Raw genomic sequence first — 21799 nt, forward strand, 5'->3', positions numbered from 1 at the left:
TAAACATTGAATGGAAATAATTAATTTTTTAAGGGACAAAAAAAGAGAACATCTTATATATAAATCTGACCAACCATTGTCGACGTTAAATCAAGTGACAACGGTATTAAACAAATCCTTATTATGAAATTATTATTTTATAATTGATGAAAGAAATGAAAATTGTAAAAAAAAAAATGGTTACTAAGAAGGCTTTTGGAAGAAAAGAAAAAGAATTTTTTTTTTTTTTTTTTTTTTTTTTTTGTCAGCATTTTTTATNTTTTTTTTTTTTTTTTTTTTTTGCTATCTGCTTTTGTATTTAAAAATACGAAATAAATAAATCGGAGAAAATATATAAGTTAAAATTTTGCCCTTCTTATTTAATCCATTTCTGTCAAACATGTGAGTCTTGTTAGACAAAAAAACTAGTTTTTGATTATTTTAATGTCAATTTTGAACCCCAAGTGTCTATTTTTGTAAATATTCTAAAACTAAAAACAAAAGAGGGCGGAAAAACATTACGGAACATTCTGTTTCAATGTATGATCATTATTATCAACTTCCTATTCAAATGTCATAATAACATCTCTGTATTGTTTGAGGTTCTTTCAAGGTAAGTTTGAATAATAATATTTTAATTCTGAAAATTACTTAACATTTTTGAATATTCTGAATTTTAAAGAAAGGTCAAATAAGAAAGCGTGCGGAGTTTTCATGGAAGACATTGCAATGAAAACTACAAAAGAAATTGAGCGAATTCCAAGGTTCTTTTTTTCACATACATAAAGAAATGCTAAGGTTTAAAGCACATTATTTCCTATTTCAAGGCTGAAAATTCGATTCGATTGACAAACACAATAGTAAAAAGCTTAAAAAAGTTGCCAAAACAGGGAATGAGCAAATAAAATTTACATTTACATTTAATTACAGAAATTTTTTCTTAAAAACCTCTACTCGTATAAGAAAATCATAGCTGAAGTATTTTTTTCATTTATTTGCTTTATTAGATGTTGGAGTTGTGATGGCTCAGTGGTTTAGGGACTGAACTGTCACTGGAAAAAACTGGGGTTCGATCCCCAGTAGCTGCTTGAAGACACACAGCTTCAAATCGATGGGTATTAGTTTGTCCGGGAAGTAAAAGCGGATCGAAATTGTGAAGCCTTAACCTCTATGACATTCTTGACCCACAACGAGTTGTTTGCGGGAATGCTTTACATTTTAGGCGTGTGTAATAGTTATGAGTTGAAGGTTTACTATAGGGGCAGACATATCTAGCGAAAGGTTAAAAGGTTTTCGTATTTACGTATCCCCAATTGCAGGTTAGTTTTCTTTCAAATAAAGGGAATGCCTTCGCACTGGTTATTAACGAGAAATTTGATCCCTTAGTACAGCGGTTCCCAAATGATGTTCCACTGAATTCTAGAGTTCCATTGGAAAATTTCAATGGATTCCGAGAGTTTTGACTATTTTTTTAACCAGTAAACATTTTAATTATATTAGGATATTTACCCATTATTCTTTTTAATATTCTGGTATGCTTTATGAAGTTAAAATAAAACCTCTTATTAGTTAATACGTTCACAATTGTTCTTATATGCTTTATTTATAAAGTTAGGATTGTGTCAAAAGAGAGGTGATTCCGCAGTCACGAAAAATGGGAACCTCGACTTTAGTAGTCTAAACCAGTTTTCCCCAACCCCCGGTCCGCGAACCGGTGCCGGTCCGTGGATCAAATGGCACCGGGTCGCCCATTTCATTAAAACTAAATTTAGATTCCTAGGTTTATACCCCAAATTAAAAATATCTGTGTTCCATTAAAATTTTATTTATTTAGGAAAAAGGGGGCCCTAAAGGTAGTGACATAAATTTTTTAATGTTTGTAATGTATCATTGTATCCGCCAGATCGAACCGTCTGATTGCAAAGAAACAAGCTCAGGGTTCTCGTTGATTTAACGTTCCAGTGAGTTAAAATGTTAAATCTCTTTATATTTATTTCTTGGTGAAACTGTATTTTATTTTGAAGACATGTTTAAATACAATTAAATTAAAATTATTGAATCAAAATATAAGCAAACAACGTCCCCCCCCCCCGCGTANCCCCCAGCGTAACCGCGGTAAAATTATCAAACGGTGACAGCTCCGCGGTGATAAAAAGGTTGGGGAATACTGGTCTAAACTATAGAGGTGAGGTAGTTAGAAGAGGAAGCAAGTTTGCTTTATTCCTTTCGAAAAAATAACATCGCAGTTGCCGAGTCAATGACTGAAGTCGCATGAGGAAATATCAATGAAGATAAATTAATAACTGCAGCAAAGTTCAAAGCATTATCGATCAGTTATTATAATACCCCGAATATTATCAATTACGATAGATACTGATTACAATAATATCACCAGTGTTAATGAATTTAGTTTGGATAATTTGACAATGGGATTTCGATAAGTGACGTAGTGTGCCTATATCTCGATACTGATTGGTTGTTGAAACGTGGCATGTGCATTAACAACTGCTCTTTCCATTCCATTAAATCAAGTCCGTCAAGTATCGATTTTCTTGAGCGACACATTCTACATTCTTTCACAATGCTTCTCTTACAAATATTTCAATTCCTTAAGTATATATATTTTTACTTAACACAAAAACAGGTAGAACGCAAACAAATTATGCATCGATGTTGCCATATACATGAAACAAAAATATATCACGGTTACAATAAAATATGTAAACACATAATAAATCTAAGTTAAGTAAAAGATGTAGACGAGAAGGATTTATATTTCAGAAATTTCGATGTGTGATATGGAACTGTATTTAACTAACTTCATATTAATTAGCATTTTAAATTATGTGGTGAAGCTTAGCTCAACTTTAACACGCCATTTTGCTTACAATGATCAGCTGGCACTGATGTCATAGGTCACATGCGTGGGTATCCATGATCTTCTTCTTGAAGTGCAAGTACCCAATTGTACTTGCACTTCAAGAAAAAGAAGATCATGGAACCGTAGAGCCGAATTTAAAAAAAGTCGTATTTTTAAAAATTGATTTCTCAGGAACTATTTGACCGATTCTGCTTAAATGTTGCGGTTTGCCATGCGAAACTACATTGTTTAAAATGATATAAAAAATCGTCTGCCTTACAATTCAATGTTTTTCGACTATTATTAAATAGAATAATAAAAAATAGCAAATATTTGCTAAAACTTATTTTTTGAATGGAATTATCTTTGAATAAACGAAATGTACGATTTAGTCTAAAAATTTCTCAATTCGCTTAAGAAATCCCCGAGATACGGCTATATATGCATAAAGTAAAATTAACATTAAGGGAAATCCAAATTTTAGAGCGCTCTCCGGACCAAAGTATTAGGACCATGTTTCCCAGTTTGAAGCTACCACCAATATTTGGAAAATAAAAATTTACGAGAAATATTTTTCCGACAACATTTTCACATAAAGTACGTTTCCATGTTTGATTTCGTAACTTTAAATATCGTTTGCACGAGTCTTCGAAGGTGAAGATCCGATCACTAGATCAGAAACTATTTAAGGTAGACCATTTTAGTTTCTTCACTAATTTTCTTTATGTGCTTCATTCATAAGCCTTTCAGTATAGGTTAAACTTGATTACACCAGTTACAGATACAGCGATGTAAATGAAATAAAAACTCATCTCAACATTATCTACTATTTCTCAAATCTGTGTAAAACGACACTGTAATCTGTAATTTACAACAATTACTCGACAGTTCAAGATGAATGAAAGTGAACTTAAGAATAAGAAAGCGTTTCACTAGAAAGAACTGGTGCAATCCCTAAATTCCAGTGGATATTTTTCTTACAAAAAATAAAGTTAATTTTTTTAATTGCATGCATTTATCTATTTATTTTTTAAAAATTACTGGTGAATTTTGAATAATAGTTTTTTTATAAATTGCATACAAACTCAATTCTGTCATTGAACGACAGTGATATAAAAAACACCTTATAATTTTAATGATAATAAATTTATTTATTTTCACAAAATGCATCCTAAAAAAATTGGTATATACAGTAATGGTAAAAAAATGATATATACAGTACTTCCGAGCAACGGTCCCTTGCGGAACTGTGTCTATGTGTCCGGTGTTAAGATAGTCGCAGTCACATCGCTTTGACAGGGTGTCTGAGACCGAAGTAGTCCTTTACCCTTTCATCATGTAATTAGGATCCTTGAGGTGGTAAGCCTTGTAGTCTAGAAATGAAAGTAAGAATTAGTAAGTGGACACATTACCCAAGTAGGGGTGTTCAGAGATGATTCAGATTATACATGCATACATACATAAATGGGATAAATATAGATAATACAAATTATACTTCCTGTTCGAAGTTCGTCAATATTACACATCACTACTATACATCATGTAACACTTGTTCAACAGTACAAAGCTAATCCATTGCCATTTCAAATCAAGTTGATTTGTGTGACGCTTTACGTATATTTATATTCTATTTCAATTATGTTAGGAAACGGTTGTTATTTAAAATTATAAGTGAATTGGTGGTTCAAAAATATATAAGAATCACAAACACTATGAAAAAAATCAGCCATATAATGAAACTAATTTTCACGCTCTGATTCATTTTTTTAATTTTCCTAATAACATTGATTGCATTCCTTCAATGTAAGTTATTCTCGTATACGACTATCACTCAGAATTCGATCATTCTTATTGAAACATTCAATATTCTAGTTGATATAATCTTAAGGAAAAAAAATGAAATCTCTCAACAAACACTGGTTAACACGCATCTTTCTCGCGAGTGCTGGTAATTTCTACGAACTGTTTAACTTGAATTACCGCTCAAAGTGCATGTCAGAACAAGATTTCTGTGATACCTGCAGACCATCCATGAAAGATGCAATCTATTTGCAGTAAGAGGTGGAATTGAATTCTCAAAAACAGGATTGATTCCTGTATAAATGCTTCAAAATTTCAATAGAACAAGATTCTTGTGATTCTTACTGGCCAACCTTAAAAAATGTAGCTTATCTGTAGTCGATGTAATTTAACTGTCAAATATATGATCAACAATTGCATTATAAGACAGGCCACACACTGTGGAAGCAAGAGGTAAGAAAAAAGGCATATAGGCGGCGAATTCCTATACTTTTGTTTTCGGATGGGCAGAGGTAATGTGCGCAGACTAATGCAAAAGTATGGGAATCAGCCTCTCGTACGTCTCTTACTTACTGCTTGCCTCCTCAGTGTGTCACCTGCATAAGAATGCCTGAACCCCAGAGCCTGATTTATCATAAACCTTGAAAGGCCAAGGCCTGGGGCCCCCACATTTTCTAAGGACCTCCTAAATGTTACAAATTTCTTTATTTGCTTTTCCTTCAGAATTGTCTATTAGAAATATCAGTGTACAAAAAATAAATCAGTATAAGCTCAAATTTACTAATATATCGTAATTTATTTATGTTTTAAATAACTTAAAACCATTTCATAATTCAACAACATGTAAATTTGATTTAAAGTAACCATCAGGGAGCCCGTCACAATTCTGTGTCTAGAACCCCTGCTTTTCTACATCAGGACTGGTTAAAAACTGTTAACAATGACTTGAATATGATGACAGATAGGGGAAAATATGTTTAATAAAAATCAGTTAAAATTATTGCGTACAAGAGACGAAAATTTGGTAAAAGTTGACTAAGATACACCCTAATGCAATAGTCATGCCAGCAACCAGTGGCTGTTGCTCAGAAATCGCTGTCCAGAGGTTTCTTGTAATGTGAAACCTATGGAAATCTTTTGGTACCATAAACATATGGTCGTTATTCTGAGATTGCTGTTTTATAGAGGAGGTAGTTAAAAGAGGTTTTACTAAACCTCAAATGAGTGTTTAAGAAATATGGACATTGCTTGAAATGCGTAGTTGAGAAAAAAACATAAACATTGCAGTCTTTAAAGGAGGTTCTACTGTTGCTCAAAATGCGTGTTTAAGAAATGTAGTCATACCTTGAAATGCGTATTTAATTAAAATATATGCATAACGATCCTTTATTGAGGTTTTAGTGTTGCTCAAAATGCGTGTTTAAAAAACATAGACATACCTTGAAACGTTTATTTGAAAAGACATGGACATAACGGCCGTAAATAGCGTTTTACTACTCAAAACACTTATTTAAGGAATATGAACATAGCTTGAAATGCATATTATAAAAAATATGAAAATAGCTTAAAAAGCATCATAGTGGGCATAACTGTTAAAGAGAAAACAAACCTGGTAAATAGGAGACAACCCATGTAAAATTTCATTCACTAAAAACTATTTATTTAAGACTGGCCTGCGAGCAACATATTTAAAAATTCAAAAGGGGGAATTATATATATATTTTTTTAACCATTAATTTAAAAATTGCTTTTCTTGAAGGTTCCACACTTTCTATAATCTTTGCTAAAGACACGGTTTCCAGTAGACAGTCAAGAATCACTGTCAGTGTGCTGGGATCAAAATTGTGATGGCATGTCTTCAGATTATCCTCATGGATGATTCAGAGACTGCAGCCAATAGCCCATTGTGTAGATCTAGTACAGCTTAAATAAAGTACTGTTTCTCTTCCAGTTTTGAATATTTTCTTATTAAACTTACATAACCCTTATATTCTGCTGCTGATTAATAGATTGTATCAGTTCTACCGATAAGAAATGATTTGAAAGTCTTAAAAAGAAATTAATTCTATATAATTCTTAAATTTTTTTTTTAAAAAAGAGGCAAAATGTTACGAATTGGTATTTCACAGGAAAAAAACCGTTTGAGTTCAGCTTGGCCCTTTCAACACGTCAAATTTCAACTCTATAGTTCTCCTGAGGAAGATCTCGTCTGGTATTTTTTCTTTCAAGTTTAACAGTTTATAATTCTTAAACTAATCATCAAATATTCAACTTAGTTATTCTACTCTACCTTTAAGCATTTTCCTCCGTGATTTTAAGTTTTAAATTCTTAAAGTTTACGTCCAGCAAAATGTAATATTAAGTTGAATACTCGAAACAGCGGTGATGGAGCTTAAGATTTTTTTTCCTTATAGAGAGATAATTTACCACCATAGTTATCAACTAAAAATTCCGTATAACTTACATGCAGAGTGTTCAGCAATTATATTCTTTAATATACTTTTATTTGATACTTTTAGGGGAAAAAAAGGTCAGATAAGAAAACATACACAATAATCATGGAGGACGTTAATGTGAAAACACCAAAAGAAATTGAACGAAAATCAAGGTCATTTTTTCACATAGATAAGGAAATGCTGAGATTCAAAGCTCATTATTTCCTGTTCGAGGGCGGTAAGTTTGTTTTCTTTTTCAAACATTACACAATTGAAAATAAGAATCGGAAATAAGAAACAATTTTAAGAAGAGTTCAAAATAAGGACAAACAAATTTTAGATACATTGCTCTATGATCCCAGAATTCTTCTCGGGCATATAACGAAATCAAAACTGGAATACACTTATTTGCTTCATTAAATGTGTATTATAACTAGTACCAAGGGCGCCGGCAGCGGGGTGCAAGAGGGTGCACTTGCACCCCCCTGGCTTTTTTTTTTAACAATTAGAGATACAGAAAAACAAATTTGCTATAAATTTTTTTATTAAGCATATTTTTATTCAAAAAAACAAATAATTAAGTAATTATTGATACATAACAATTAAAAAATTGTTTAATCAAGCAAGAATTGTAATCGTCTTGTTTGCTGTTGAAATCTGTTTATAACTTTTTCAATGAATTCTGAGTCATCTTTGATTATTTTCATATGCACACTGAGCATGCCACAAACTTGACAGATACATAAAGCTATATTTTAAAATTTCATTTAATAAAATATAAATAATATCATATTTTCTATTAGTTACTTTGTTTAACAAAGGTGCACAGCACAAACTGACTTCTCACAACTGTGAAACTTCATCAACACAATAAATACCAATGTTAAGTGTGTGCAAACACATTAGTATACGAAACTACTGTTTGTAGTTATTTGTGTTTCAATGCCAGCGCAATCAATTTAGTTTCTCGTGGCAAAATTTGCAAGTACAAGAAATTCGTACTTTTTTTTAAAAATATCTTGTTAACAATGAAGAAATGCATCTTGAAAAAAAATTAACAGATGAAAGTATATGTAATAACAAAGCAAAATGTAATAGAAAAATATTTGAAAAAAATTTTTTTGTTGGGGGGGGGGAGTAGTTTGTTAGAGGGTTGCACCCCCTTTTATATCATTCTGCCGGCGCTCTTGACTAGTACTAACAAGTCAGTAGCAATCATATCCGTGGAATGTTTTTAAGAATTTTCTTTCTACGTAAAATGTTCACCAAGGAGGCGAGTATGTCTCGAAGCTTAATTTCTTAGTCTTCTAGGTTAAGTTCAAAGTTTTGTGCTTATAACTAAAGAGTTTAACACGAAAATCGGCTATTCAACGACAGTGATGAATTAAAATATAGTCTGTTGGTTACAACTAATTGTTATTAGGCTACCCCCTGCCAGCACTCCCAGAAATGTGTTCAAAGTTTACAGTGTTTTAAAATAGTCAGATATTTTCAAGTTTTATTTACATTTTCCTATGAGGCTTTGATGTATACAGACGAAAAAGTAACACACCAATTCTTAATTCAATTTCAATGGCTTATAGTTCTTCATTTCATAACATATGAAGTTGGTCAATTAAAATAATTTTTAAACTTGAGTGTTTTTATCCTGGGCACATTAAAGACGGACCAATTGCCATCTTTTTGTTGCATCCGGTGGCAACATGATACAAAAAAGTGGAATGTAAGACATAGGTGTACAGACGCGTCGAACTTTAGAAACAAATTAGGCGATAAGTTATGTGGAAAAAAGAATTTGTTTATTTTTTCAAAAAAAAAGCAAAACATTGTAGTAAAAGGGAGTAGAACTAGCATAAAGAATGAACATTGTAAAAATTGAAACATCGCAAAAAAACGCGTTTTGCTTAATTTAGTAATATAAAGTCACCAGGAAGAGCTACAAGTGATAAATAAAAAAAATAAAAAAATTAATTTAGGTTTATTAATTGTGTTGATCCTTTTAGTTATGTGCATGATTTTGTAGTGTTGTTCAGTACTAGTTTTTTTTATTTATTATTTCCTTTTTTATACTTCCCGTACGAAGAACGGGTATTCAGATAGCACACAAAAAGATAACAGAAAAAGAATATTTATTTAAATGTTATTATTTATGTTATTATTTATTAAATGTTATTATTGTTAAAATTACGAAGCATTGTATTTTTTGGAGGGATTTTTTATCCCTTTAGTTTCTCATTTTCCTACAGTATCTCAATGTACTATTTTATTTTGACTTTCATTTATATAAAAACTAGTATTAGTAACATAAATCCAGAGTAATTCTTGATTATTAAATTACTTAAATTAAACAGATTGTTAACTAGTTTTAGGTAAAGTAGAAGCATAAATGAATTTGAGTATCATTTACCTTCTGTTAAAGCTTGCTTCATAGCTAGTTTTATGTTTTTATCTTTCATACTTCCGGTAATGCTATTAAGAGATATCTTTATGTACTTTAAACAAGAACCATTCAATGGAATTCTGTGGCTAAAAGGAAGTTTTGTATTTAAATTTGATTAAATAATAATTTCCTATACAAATAATTATAAAGCAAATGACTCGGTAAAGAAGATAAATGGGAAATCAGTTATTCTGTTTTCTCATACATTTGCAGTATCATTTAAAGAAAATTCTATACATTCGCAAGTAAGAGAATAAATAAATCAACTTTTTTTATTAAATAATTATATGATTTTATTTTTCTAGGCACAGCCTCAGTCACACCTTTCATTCCAGTTGTTGCAAAAAACAGACTTGGTCTTTCTGCTACTTCCTTAGCAGTAGTTGTAGCAGCCCATCAATTTGTAACCATACTCTCAAAACCAGTCATTGGTTATATTGCTGATTACTTCAACAGACTAAAACTGATGATAAACATACTGCTTATAATTCAAACCATCTTCTTTTTCCTTATTCTTTCAATTCCACCCCTCAAGAAACCAACGTCAGTTCAGCAATTCAGAAACTGGAATGAAGTATCTGAAATGATCAGCATAAGAGTACATTTGCCAACTAACAACTCCTCAAGTTCAAACATTTCAGACAAGAATAAAAACGAATGGAACATTGAAAATAAAATATATACTGATGTAATGTGTGTACCATACGTAAACACAACAGAGTTGCTCTGCTTTCAAACGACTGATGAAAAGATAACTCAACTGGAGTTTGGATCAAAATCAAATTTCAGCTGTTCGGCTATCAACCCAAAAAATTTTACAGATTCTGGCGAAATATATAATAAGACATTTAATCTTCTTATAGTATTAGGGCCATATTCATCTTATCCTGTGAATGATACTTGTTCTTGCACGATGACATTCACTAAAAATGGACATTCATCGTTTTTGCCTACAAAATCAGATATCAGTGACTTCGAAACTTCAGAATTTTGGATCTTTGCAGTTGTGAACACAGTTACAGGTATATGCGTCAACTCACTTTTCAGTCTTTCTGATACAGCTTGCTGTGAAAGTGTACAGAGATTGGGAGGAGAATTTGGAAGACAAAGATTATTTGGTGCCGTTGGATGGGGTATATTGGCAGCGCTAAGTGGAGTAATATGCGACTTAACTGGTGGATTTCTTGCTTCTTGGATATTTATGGCTGTGTTGCAAATTATTGCTGTATGGAACATTTCACAATTGGATCTTGCTAAACCTCACTTTTCGCAGAGTCTCTTAAAAGATATTGGTCACGTACTAAAGTCTGTAGAATTCACGGCCTTCGAATTGGGAGTCTTTTTCAATGGAATTGGTGCAGGAGTAGTTTGGTTTTACTTGATTTGGTTCCTTTCAGGTTTAGGTGCCAGCAAATTTCTCTGCGGGCTGACACAGTACATCCAATGTTTTCTTGGCGAGATTCCGTTCATGTTCTTTGCAGATTGGTTCATACGTAAATTGGGACATTTTAATCTTATTTCCCTTTCTCTATTATCATATGCTTCGCGTTTCTTATGGTACAGTTACTTAAAAAATCCTTGGCTTGTTCTGCCAGCAGAGATAGCTCATGGTTTTACGTACGGAACGCTTTTTCCTACAATAGCATCCTATGGAAAATTGAGTGCCAAACCTGGAACTGAAGCAACAACACAATCAATTCTTTTTATGACGCATGGTGGCTTAGGTATGTATAAATATTGTTAATGATGTTATATTTTTAAATATTGTTAATGAATACATATTCCATTGGTTTAATATAAAAATGTAAGAGCAAATGGGAGGAATCGAAGAGCATCGTAAAACATGAAGCGAAACTTTATGTTCAAATTATTTGCATTACACAATCTAGGGAGAAAGCGTTTTCTGCTGGCTTAATGAATTCTAATGTTTAGCTTTTGTTTTATTGACGAAAGTCATTTTACCATAAAGTTCTAAAAATGCGAAAAATATTGATCTTGTCTTTGTTTTAATATATGGGTCATTCTCACAAAAACAGTCATTTTCATGTCCCCAGTATATTTTATGTTTGTTTTNTATATATGCTAATAAAGTGTGAGAAAACCAAGGAAAAAGTTTGAAAAATAAAGAAATAAAACAAAAGCTAGATTTCAATTTAATTAGAATTTCAATGATTATCAACTGTACTCAACATTTAAATTAAATAATGAATATAAGATCATTTGCAGAAAAAAAACACGACTAAAAAGCTTCAATTATGGAAATTTGAAGAAGCATAGCTAAATAAAAATAGCTCAGACTAAAAATTGAAAAGCATACTAGTTGTTGTTTACCTTTTCATGCTTTTGACTGTTCTCTTTCTTGATATATCAGTTTTTATTTCTTTGTTGCTATCACAAAAAGAAACTGCATTGTATTTGTAAAAATATGCATACATACGAATTTGTATTTTATATGTGATTTGTATGGGATCCATCCCTGCTCGCTGTGCTCGCCAATCTCCAAAATTACTTTCGGAGTTCCTTGCTTTTTGATCGTTTCGCACTGTTTCTTGCTTCCTTGCAAATTGTTTCGCTCTCTCATTGGATATTTGTTTATTTTAGCCTAGCATTCTATGTATGCGGATCATTTTATTTCATGTGATTAATAAATGTTTCATTTGTTTTATATACAATTATTTTATTTATACATAATTATGACCTACAGTGTTTGTTGAGACAACAGGTTTTTCTTTTATTCTAACATAAACTCATAACATCTTTATTCTAATATAAATTTATAACACCTTTATTCTGACAAAAACTCATAACACTTTTATTCGTACGTAAACTTATAACACTTTTGTTCTAAAATAGACTAATACCATCTTTATTTTATAATAAACTTGTGAAATGAATAAAACCAAGAGTAAATGTGGGAAATAGAAAATAAAGAATAGTTATCCGATTTTCTGGGATTAATCTCTTCATTACCTCGGTCAACCAACTTCGCTTCTTAGCTTCTAAACACACGCAATAAGAGAATTTATAGTTTTACCTTCACTGATACATTTGTGGTTGCTTAAGGTTTCTGGAGATTTCGCAATCGATGTAAGTTACTTGGGTAAAAATGCATATAAACAGAAGTGATTTCGGAAATGTGATTCCAAATTCACATGCTCGAAAATACAAGTAGTTATAAATATTATATAATTTAGTTATTCTGAAAAAAAAAATTTTTTTTTTCTTGCAAGTCAAGAAAATGCAGATCCACGTATATGTATCTTGGTACGTATGGCGAAATTTATGACAGAGTAGTAGTCAAGTGAAATCTCATAGTATTATAAGTATTCAATGTTATATCTATTTAGTAATACTATTATGTGTATTTTAATTAATTGTTTTATATTAGGGTACATATAAATATTTAATAATTTTAGCTTTTTGTGTATTTTTCATAATTTTGAAATTCTATCCCCAAGAATTAAATCTTTTTTTATAGTTAATGTTAGGTTCTTTGAGAGTCTGAGATTTCATTCAGTAATTCATTGGTTAGCTTTGGTATTGCATTTAGTATTGCATCTCATTGTAAAAAAAAATTTCTCATTGTCAAAAAATTTCTAAAAATTCATTAAATCTATTTATCATTTTATTTAATAGACCATAATATAACATTTACACCGACCACAGTACTAACGTGAAATATCCTCTATCCTCAGTGGTAGACGGATCATGGGTAAGAGTCCCCTTGGAGTCAGACTAACCATGAGAAGTTCTAGTGGTCTTCTTCTTCATGTAACGCAAATGCGGGTTAGCTCCAACAAAAAGTCCTCCACGAAGGCAAATTTCTCCCAGTACTCGATCCAGGAGTTCCTTTGTCTTCTGGATTGGGTTCAAAATTACAAGGCTNTATATGCCAATAAAGTGTGTAAAACCTAAAGTAAAAGATTGAAAAATAAAGAAATAAAGCAAAAGCTAGATTTCAATTTGATTACAATTTCAATGATTATCAACTTTATTCAACATTTAAATTAAATAATGAAAATACGATCCTTTGCAGAAAAAACATGACTAAAAGGCTTCATTTACGGAAATTAAAGAAGCATAGCTAAATAGAAATAGCTTAGACGAAAAATTTAAAAGCATACTAGTTGTTGTTTACCTTTTAATGCTTTTGACTGCTCACTTTCTTGATATGCCAGTTTTTTTTCTTTGTTGTTATCACAAACAGAAATTGCATTAGATTTGTAAAAAATATGCATACATACGAATTTATATTTTATATGCAATTTGTAGGGAACCCACTCTTGCTCGCTGTACTCGCTAATCTTTAAGATTACTTTCGCAGTTCCTTGCTTTTTGCTCATTTCGCACTGCTTCTTTGCTTCCTTGCAAATTGCTTCGCTCTCTCATTGGATATTTGCTTATTTTAGCCCAGCATTCCATGTATGCTGATCGCTTTATATCATTTGATTAATAAATGTTTCATTTGATTTATACACAATGATTTTATTCATACAAAATTACGACCTACAGTGTTTGTTGGAATAACAGGTTTTTTTTTTTATTCTAACATAAACTCATAGCGTCTTTATTCTAACATAAATTTACAACACCTTTATTCTGACAAAAACTCGTAACACTTTTATTCTTACATAAACTTATAACACTTTTGTTCTAAAATAGACTCATAACATCTTTATTCTATAATAAACTTGTAAAATGATTAAAACCAAGGGTAAATGAAGCAAGTAAATGAATAAAATCTAAAGAAATAGAAAATAAAGAAAGCTATTCGATTTTCTGACATTAACCTCTTCATTACCTTTGTCCACCATCTTTTCGCTTCTTAGCTTCTAAAAACACGCTATAAGAAAATTTATAGTTTTACCTTCACTGGATATAGTTTAACAATAGCTTTATCTTCACTAGAATACCTTCACTGAAACATTGCTTAGGGATGCTTAAGGGGTCACAGTATACAAAAAATCACCAAAATATCAATGTCTTTTATTGCTTTTAATAAAACTTCAAATGCACTGAAATGCACTTAAAATGCACGGAAGAAAAAAAAATTATCTCTCTGTCTATAGTATTTTAAGAAAGTTATGAATAATTTTAGAAGGCCCTAAAACAGAAACTTGATTAGCAGACTAGACTTTAAAGTTCTTTTTCTCATAGATGATAATATTTCGTGTTTTAATCTTAATTAAATCCCAAAGGAAATTTTTCTATTTAAGATATAGCTTTGAAGTAAACTCTTTTTTTTTTTATCTTAAGTATAGTACACTTATTTAAACTGTGCATGGAATAAGCATTTTATGAGGAATTACAATTTTTACAGCATGTTATAAGAGAGTTGCTATTTATATTTCTGGCCTTGGCAAAAGTAAGTGTTGCTAGGCGACGATTTTAATCGAAAGTTTGATATTTTTAAACATAAATTTAGCTGACGATTTACCATTATAGCTTCATTTGTGTTGTTGACAGTAAATTGAAAAGTTCTTCTCTTTCAAAAAATGGAATTGAATCGTGAACATTTTCATGCCATTATTTTTCATAACTTTCGACGTGGATTGTCAAGGCAAGAGTGCTTCGATGAACTTAATTCCTTATTCAGCGATAAAGCGCCATCCTACAGCACTGTAAAAAATTGGCATAACGAATTTAATCGTGGTCGATGTTCGATCCAGGACGAATCCCGTGCAGGTCGTCCAAAATCCGTTGTTGTGCCAGAAAAGATCGATGCTGTGCGTGAACTGATAAAGCAAGATCGTCATGTGCCATACCGTGAGATAGAGGCGTCTTTGGACATTTGAGCATATATTTGAGCGTAAAAAAAATTTGTTCGCGTTGGATCCCGCATAATCTGACAAACGTGTCGATTGGTGCGAGGAAATGTTGGAAAAATGCGTTCAAGGTACATCAAAGGCTGCGCATAACATCTACACAGGTGACGAATCATGGATCTATGCATATGAGCCGGAAACAAAACAGCAATCAACTGTTTAGAAATGTTTGTCTGGGGCAAAACCAACAAAAGTTGTTCGAGGAAGAAGCACATCGAAACAAATGATTGCCTGTTTCTTCGGCATTAACGGTCATGTGGCAACAGTGGCGTTAGAGCAACGCAGGACGGTCAATTCTGAATGGTACACGACCATTTGTTTGCCAGAAGTCATCGGAGAAATTCGAAAAAAGCAGAAGAACAGGCGAATCATTCTTCATCATGACAATGCGAGCTCTCACACATCGACTCAAACAAAGGCATTTCTGACGGAGCGAAAGATCGAACTGATGGGTCATCCGCCGTACAGCCCTGATTTGGCACCCAATGACTTCTTCTTATTCCCACACATCAAAAATAAATTACGTGGACAACGATTTTCGACCCCCGAAGAAGCGGTTGATGCATTCAAAACGCATGTTTTGGAGTTACCTCAATCGGACTGGAAAAAGTGCTTTGAAAATTGGTTCAAACGCATGCAAAAGTGTATTGATCATCATGGAGAATATTTTGAAGAACAATAAAACCAATTTCGATCCTACATATTTGTTTTTTCATTATTAGGCCAGAAATATAAATAGCAACCCTCGTATATACTTAACAGAAATTTTTAACTTTTTTTTCTGCTTATTTACAAAATAATCTATAAAAAATGTTCTAATTGATATATCAACAAATGAATGCACAAAATTGTAAGATGAATATTATAAGCACTAAGAAAAAAAAATTTAAAATTTGCTAAAATAAAAAAGCCTTAAAGATTTAAAAATTTTGAATTTTTTAAAAAAAATTTAAGGAAAAATAAAACAGTTTAACTATTTTTTGAAGATAAATTAATGATTAAAAGTTAAATAAGCATGTAAATCATCCACAAAATGAATGATTATACCTTTATTTTAAAAAAAATTTGCAAGGGTACTGTGGCCCTTTAAGGTTTGTGGGGATTCCGCAATCGATGCTCAACATGTACGTTATTTGAGTAAAAATGCCCACTAACAGAAGTGATTTTCGAAAAATAACGTTGTATTTATATTTTTTACTTGTTATGTTATACGTTATATTTTTTACTTACTACGCTATATTTTTGATTTATATTTTGTTACTTGGTGAAACCTTGAGGTCCACGTATATGGAACTAAAATTATTGGCTTCCTGACTATATAATCCATACTTTGTTCATCTTGTTATGACTTATGGCCATAGAATAGAAATTCGGAATTGCAAAATGTTTTTTGCTATATTCTTTTATACTTCAGTAGTAAAGATGTTAAATGCATATCTTTTCTACAGTAATTGCGAAGTATCACTAAAACTAAAATATAGCTCTAAATTATCATTGAATTAGAGTAAATTGATAAATTAATAAGCAAAATTAATAAATTAATGAGCATAATTAAAACAAAAAATACTGAAATATTTGATTTTTGATATGAATTATTCGCTTTTAATCTTTCATTTTTGTCGAACGATTTCTTTCAGCTTTTCGTTGTCAAAATTTTCACTCAGAAATTTATATTTCTGTTATTTTGTTGCCTACCATAAAAAATAAATTTCAGGGGTATACATACACCATCTAGTGCTTTATGCAATAAGATAGATTTCATATTTATATGTACCCGAACAGAGTCTTGTTGGAGTATTAAATAATTGAGCCGTGGTTGCTCAGGGGATAGAGAGCTCGTCTTCCAATGAGGCGACCCGGGTTCGAGTCCCAGTCGATACGAATTCTGCATCCGGCTTGCACCGACCACATTGCTGACGTGAAATATCCTCAGTGATAGATGGATCATTGGTTAGAGTGCCCTTGTCGTCAGGCTTACCGTGAGAGGTTCTCGTGGTCTTCCTCTCCGTGCAACGCAAATGCGGGTTAGTTCCATCAAAAAGTCCGCCACGAAGGCAAAATTTCTCCCAATACTCGATTTAGGAGTTCCCTTGTCTTCTGGATTGGGTTCAAAATTACAAAGTTACTGAGTTGAACATTAGTAGTCGTAAACCCAAAAATTGGGTCGACTGTTCAACGACGACTATAAAATAAAATAAAATACTTGATCCAGAAGTTCCCCTGTCTTCTGGATTGGGCTCAAAATTACAAGGCAACAGAGTTGAATAATGGTAGTCGTAAACTCAAAAATTGTGTCGGTTGTTCAACGCCGGCTATAAAATAAAATAACTTTCGAAAAAATTGGAATTGCGAGAAAAGTAATAAAAAAAAACTCACGTTAAGTTTATAATTGAAAATGACCCATTCAGTACGAATAATTCTCGAATATTTTTTTTTATTATTGTATTCCAGGTACATTTTTCTACATACTTTCGTCATTTCAAATTTTAAAGTCTTATAGCTTTTGCACAGCAAAACAAAATGAAGCATTAATTTGAACACCCAAAACAACGGCGGCACTTACAATTATAGTCATTTTATTTACCATTAGTGTTAACATTTATAGATAAATATTTTTTACTAAAACAATTTCTAAATAACGTAAAAACTTATTCGTTTCAGGAGCTGGCCTTGGATGTATTTTGACAGGAATTTGTTTCGATAAAATAGGGCCTCATCAAACTTTCTTCTACTTTTTCCTAATGACCTTTTCCGCCGCCATCTTGAATTTTATGATGACTTTTTACTTCAATCGGCGCAACGTTAAGAAACTCAACATATACTCAGTTTCAAATATTAAACAATCAGAGTAATTATGAAACATTCTGATTATTGAAGGCAACGGCAGAGCTATTTTTAATTAACGCAAGCAGCTCAATCAGTGGATCTTGCTCATAAATTGTACTAAAGATTTTTATAAACAATAAATTGTGTTTTTTCATCGATTGTTTCAGCAGGAGAAAAATATCTTTACGACTTTAATTATTTTCGTAAGTTAGTTTTCATTACACATGGTATTATAATCAGTATAAAAATATAAGAGTGAGGAGTTGGGTTCTCACTAAATCGAAGGAGAACAAATAGATGGTGTTTGAAGGGAAAATCATGAGAAGATTTTTGGTGTTGCAAACGAAAACAACATGTTGCGCACTCTCTACAATTTCGAGATTTACAAGAAGTTCTTTAAGTAACCAGATATCGTCCATGTCATTAAAGCTAATCGCATTAGAGGGTTAGGATACCTCAACAGATAGGAATGGCAACGAGTCAAACAAGAAAGTGACTTTTTCGAAACCAGATAAAGACCGTTAGAAAGGCAGACAAACCTCCAAGGTGGCTAGACTGCTTTGAAAAAGACCTCCAAGTAATTGGTGCTGGTAGATGAAGTACAATGGGGACTAACAGGGCAAGATGGGGAAAACTTATTGAGACGGTCATAGCCTGACTCTGGCTGTAGTGCCGAAGAAGAAGAATTTTCATTTTTTTTCTTTTTTCAATATCATTCTTGCACATTCTATAAGGATTTTGTTTACATAGAAAAAGAAATAAGTCACATCTTGCATGATTTGGTTAACGGATAGCTTTCATCTGATAAAACGCTTTAGATCAAACATTTATTTTAACAAAATGTGTATCATCTTTTATCTTAATTAGTTCCCTTGATCTCCAAATCCTTCTCAAAAATGTATAATAAAATTTAAACGCAGTAAAGGTTTTCTTCTTCTTTTTTCTTGTATAATGGCGGGCACTTGGGTCTATTTCCCATTGGCCTTAGAAATGCCAGAATTGCTACTCTTACACTTTTTTATCACTACCCAGTGGGCACCTATGGCTAAGCCATGGCGGTGGAGTTGCGTCGCCCACGTCATACAACCACAAACCCGTTTATAGGGCGGGTTACATTCACACAAAAGAAAGGACATAGAACACGGTGAGAGAGTAAGAAACATCCAGAGCGGGATTCGAACCCGCAACTATCGGCTCCGTAGTCAAACCCGCTAACCACTAGGTCACCTGGTCGGCACGCAGTAAATGTTGAAAGGCATGAAAATAAGTAAAAACACGATCAAAATCTAAAGAATAAGAATTTGAAACTATATCAAAATCTGAAGAAATTTGGACTGAAAACATCAAAACGTAAAAAAACAGGATAAGGAGTTAAAAAGCGATTATCAAAAACACAACCGCGTTCCATCTAGCAAAGAAACATGTTTCAAGGTCTTTCATACTTAGCCCTGTTTCATACTGATCTCTTCAATAGGCCTTACGTTATGGCTATTCGAATAATATAAAACTCTTTTTTTCTTCTTCTTTTTTTTTTTTTTTTTTTTTTTTTTTTTTTTTTTTTAACTTTTTTAAAATTTATCTTCACCCCTCATGTGTATATTATTTTGATTTCGTTTTCAACAAGGATAAAATATGACCTCGATCTGGGCTTGAATTTTCATTTTTAAATGTTGTATCCAGTCTTACATTTCTTTTGTTAACTGTTGAAATATTAAAAACGCTTTGATGTCCATTGCCATAAAATAATGTTGAAACTAAAAAATGGAAAAACAACTATTGCCAAGTAACTGGAATATTAGTTTAAAATAAGGTTCCCGTGAGGTCTTAACGGTACAAATATCAACCACGTGTCACTAAAAGTCATCAAAGTATACGAAAATTATAATATCTGAAATATCATCTGTAGCCCCCTGGTGTTTAACCAACACCTACAAGATGGGTCAATTTAAATGTCCAATGTAACGATCATAAACTGCGCAGTGGGGTTAATAAGAAAGATGTCACAGAGTTCAGGTTATTAAACTTTGCAGTGGGGGAAAATGCGAAAGATGTCACTACTTTCGGACTACTAGAGGATCGGATTTCTCGTTAATGGTAAACCGTGGGGGGTCTTTTCTCTTCTAGTAGGTGTTTGTCACACTCTCAGACTTTGTTATTCTATAGACAAGCTCTGTTGCTCTCCAGCTTTAAATATTCGTAGGCCAACAGCTAGCTGGAGAGTGAATATTTAGCTCTCTCATCTAGATAATACCAACTTATTTTTCTTTATCGATTAGCGATAAACATAGAACATACAGGATTCTTCAAGTCCCATTAGCTTTGATATAGTTGACGTCAACCTAAACTAACCCTTTGGCAGCAGCGAAAAATTTCCCGAATAAGCGACCCATAATTTTAACGTATCGTTTTTTTTATTTATTATTAATCATCCTGTAATTAAATATAATTGTAATCATTCAAACAGAAAAAGTAAATTTTTTTACTTCCTCGATTTAATCTATTCTCCATTTCTAAATTGATAGAAAAGGAAAATGTATTGAGCATCAACATTTATATATGTTTAGAGATTACGTGTTTAAAGCAAGTGACTGACTCTGAAATGATTTGTTTTCAAAGGAATACCGCAGAAAAAAAATGTTTTTTTTACTTCTTCATTGTTACTATTGTTAATATTTTACAGCAGAAATATTTCGGTTCCAAAAAGTGCAAAATAAAAATACGTTGAACTGCATAGCTTCAATTCGTGAATTTCTTATAATTACGAAATTTTTTGTTAGGTAATGATTCGCGTACCGACAACAAAAACATAAATTTTTGGAATTTTTTGCTTATTTATTTCTAAGAGATACTATTCTTAGTAGTTCAAAGAATGTCAAGTACAATTTACAATTTTTTTGATGCATTTTTGATTAATGGGCAGCGCACTGCTGTACATGCACGTGGCAAAAAGAAACTGTAAATGTCAGGCTTTATCAGTAAGAAAAAACTATAGTTTTTTTTTCTTTTTTTCCAACATTAATATCATTAATTCTTACATTTAATGCAGATGAAAGACAGAAAGAAGGACGTTTTAATTTATAACGAAGATTACATAAACGTTTCTTCTTACTGAAGACGAAATAAAAAAACCAAATAAAGAATAGTATTAATAAAAAGCAAATGAAAAGTGATGGTGCTACATCTAGTTCGTGATATTTTTAACAGACATTCAGGTAAATCAACTTACTTTTAACTTACTTTAAACATTATTTTAGGAAATTTTTATCTGTATATTAACATAATTCAAAAGTATGTGAAATTTATAAGGAGAATTGAAAAACATTATAAGTTTTAATCTAAAGAAAAATAACTTGGATCATGCTTATAAAAAAATGGACTTAGGTCAGAAAATATCTTGTAAAAAATTTTTGTTCAAAGAAGTATAAAAATTTTTGTTTTAAGAGATAAACAAATAATGAAATGCAAGATTAGTACTATTATTACCCAACTTTCATCCTTTTTTTCTCTCAAAATGAGAAAAAAAAAATTTTTTTCAATGCCTACCTGTGTTAACATCCATCAATTCAGGCATATACAGGGCAATTTTGTTGGCCTCTCTTTCAGGGGCACCATATTAGGTGGGCCAACGTCGCTC

The 21799-nt window shown here is 31.8% G+C and overlaps 1 protein-coding gene across 1 annotated transcript; it reads left to right on the forward strand.

Annotated features, from left to right (window-relative positions):
* The first annotated feature begins 7162 nt into the window (after positions 1 to 7162).
* LOC107451167 (major facilitator superfamily domain-containing protein 6) lies at positions 7163 to 19089 on the forward strand. Its single transcript, XM_043054673.2, has 3 exons — positions 7163 to 7312; positions 9820 to 11238; positions 18001 to 19089. The coding sequence occupies exons 1-3, from the start codon at positions 7198 to 7200 to the stop codon at positions 18189 to 18191; spliced, it is 1725 nt and encodes a 574-aa protein (XP_042910607.1). The 5' UTR covers positions 7163 to 7197; the 3' UTR covers positions 18192 to 19089.
* Positions 19090 to 21799: the final 2710 nt, after the last annotated feature.

Source organism: Parasteatoda tepidariorum, chromosome 5 (assembly GCF_043381705.1).
Source record: "Parasteatoda tepidariorum isolate YZ-2023 chromosome 5, CAS_Ptep_4.0, whole genome shotgun sequence".
In the NCBI taxonomy this organism is placed as follows: domain Eukaryota; kingdom Metazoa; phylum Arthropoda; class Arachnida; order Araneae; family Theridiidae; genus Parasteatoda; species Parasteatoda tepidariorum.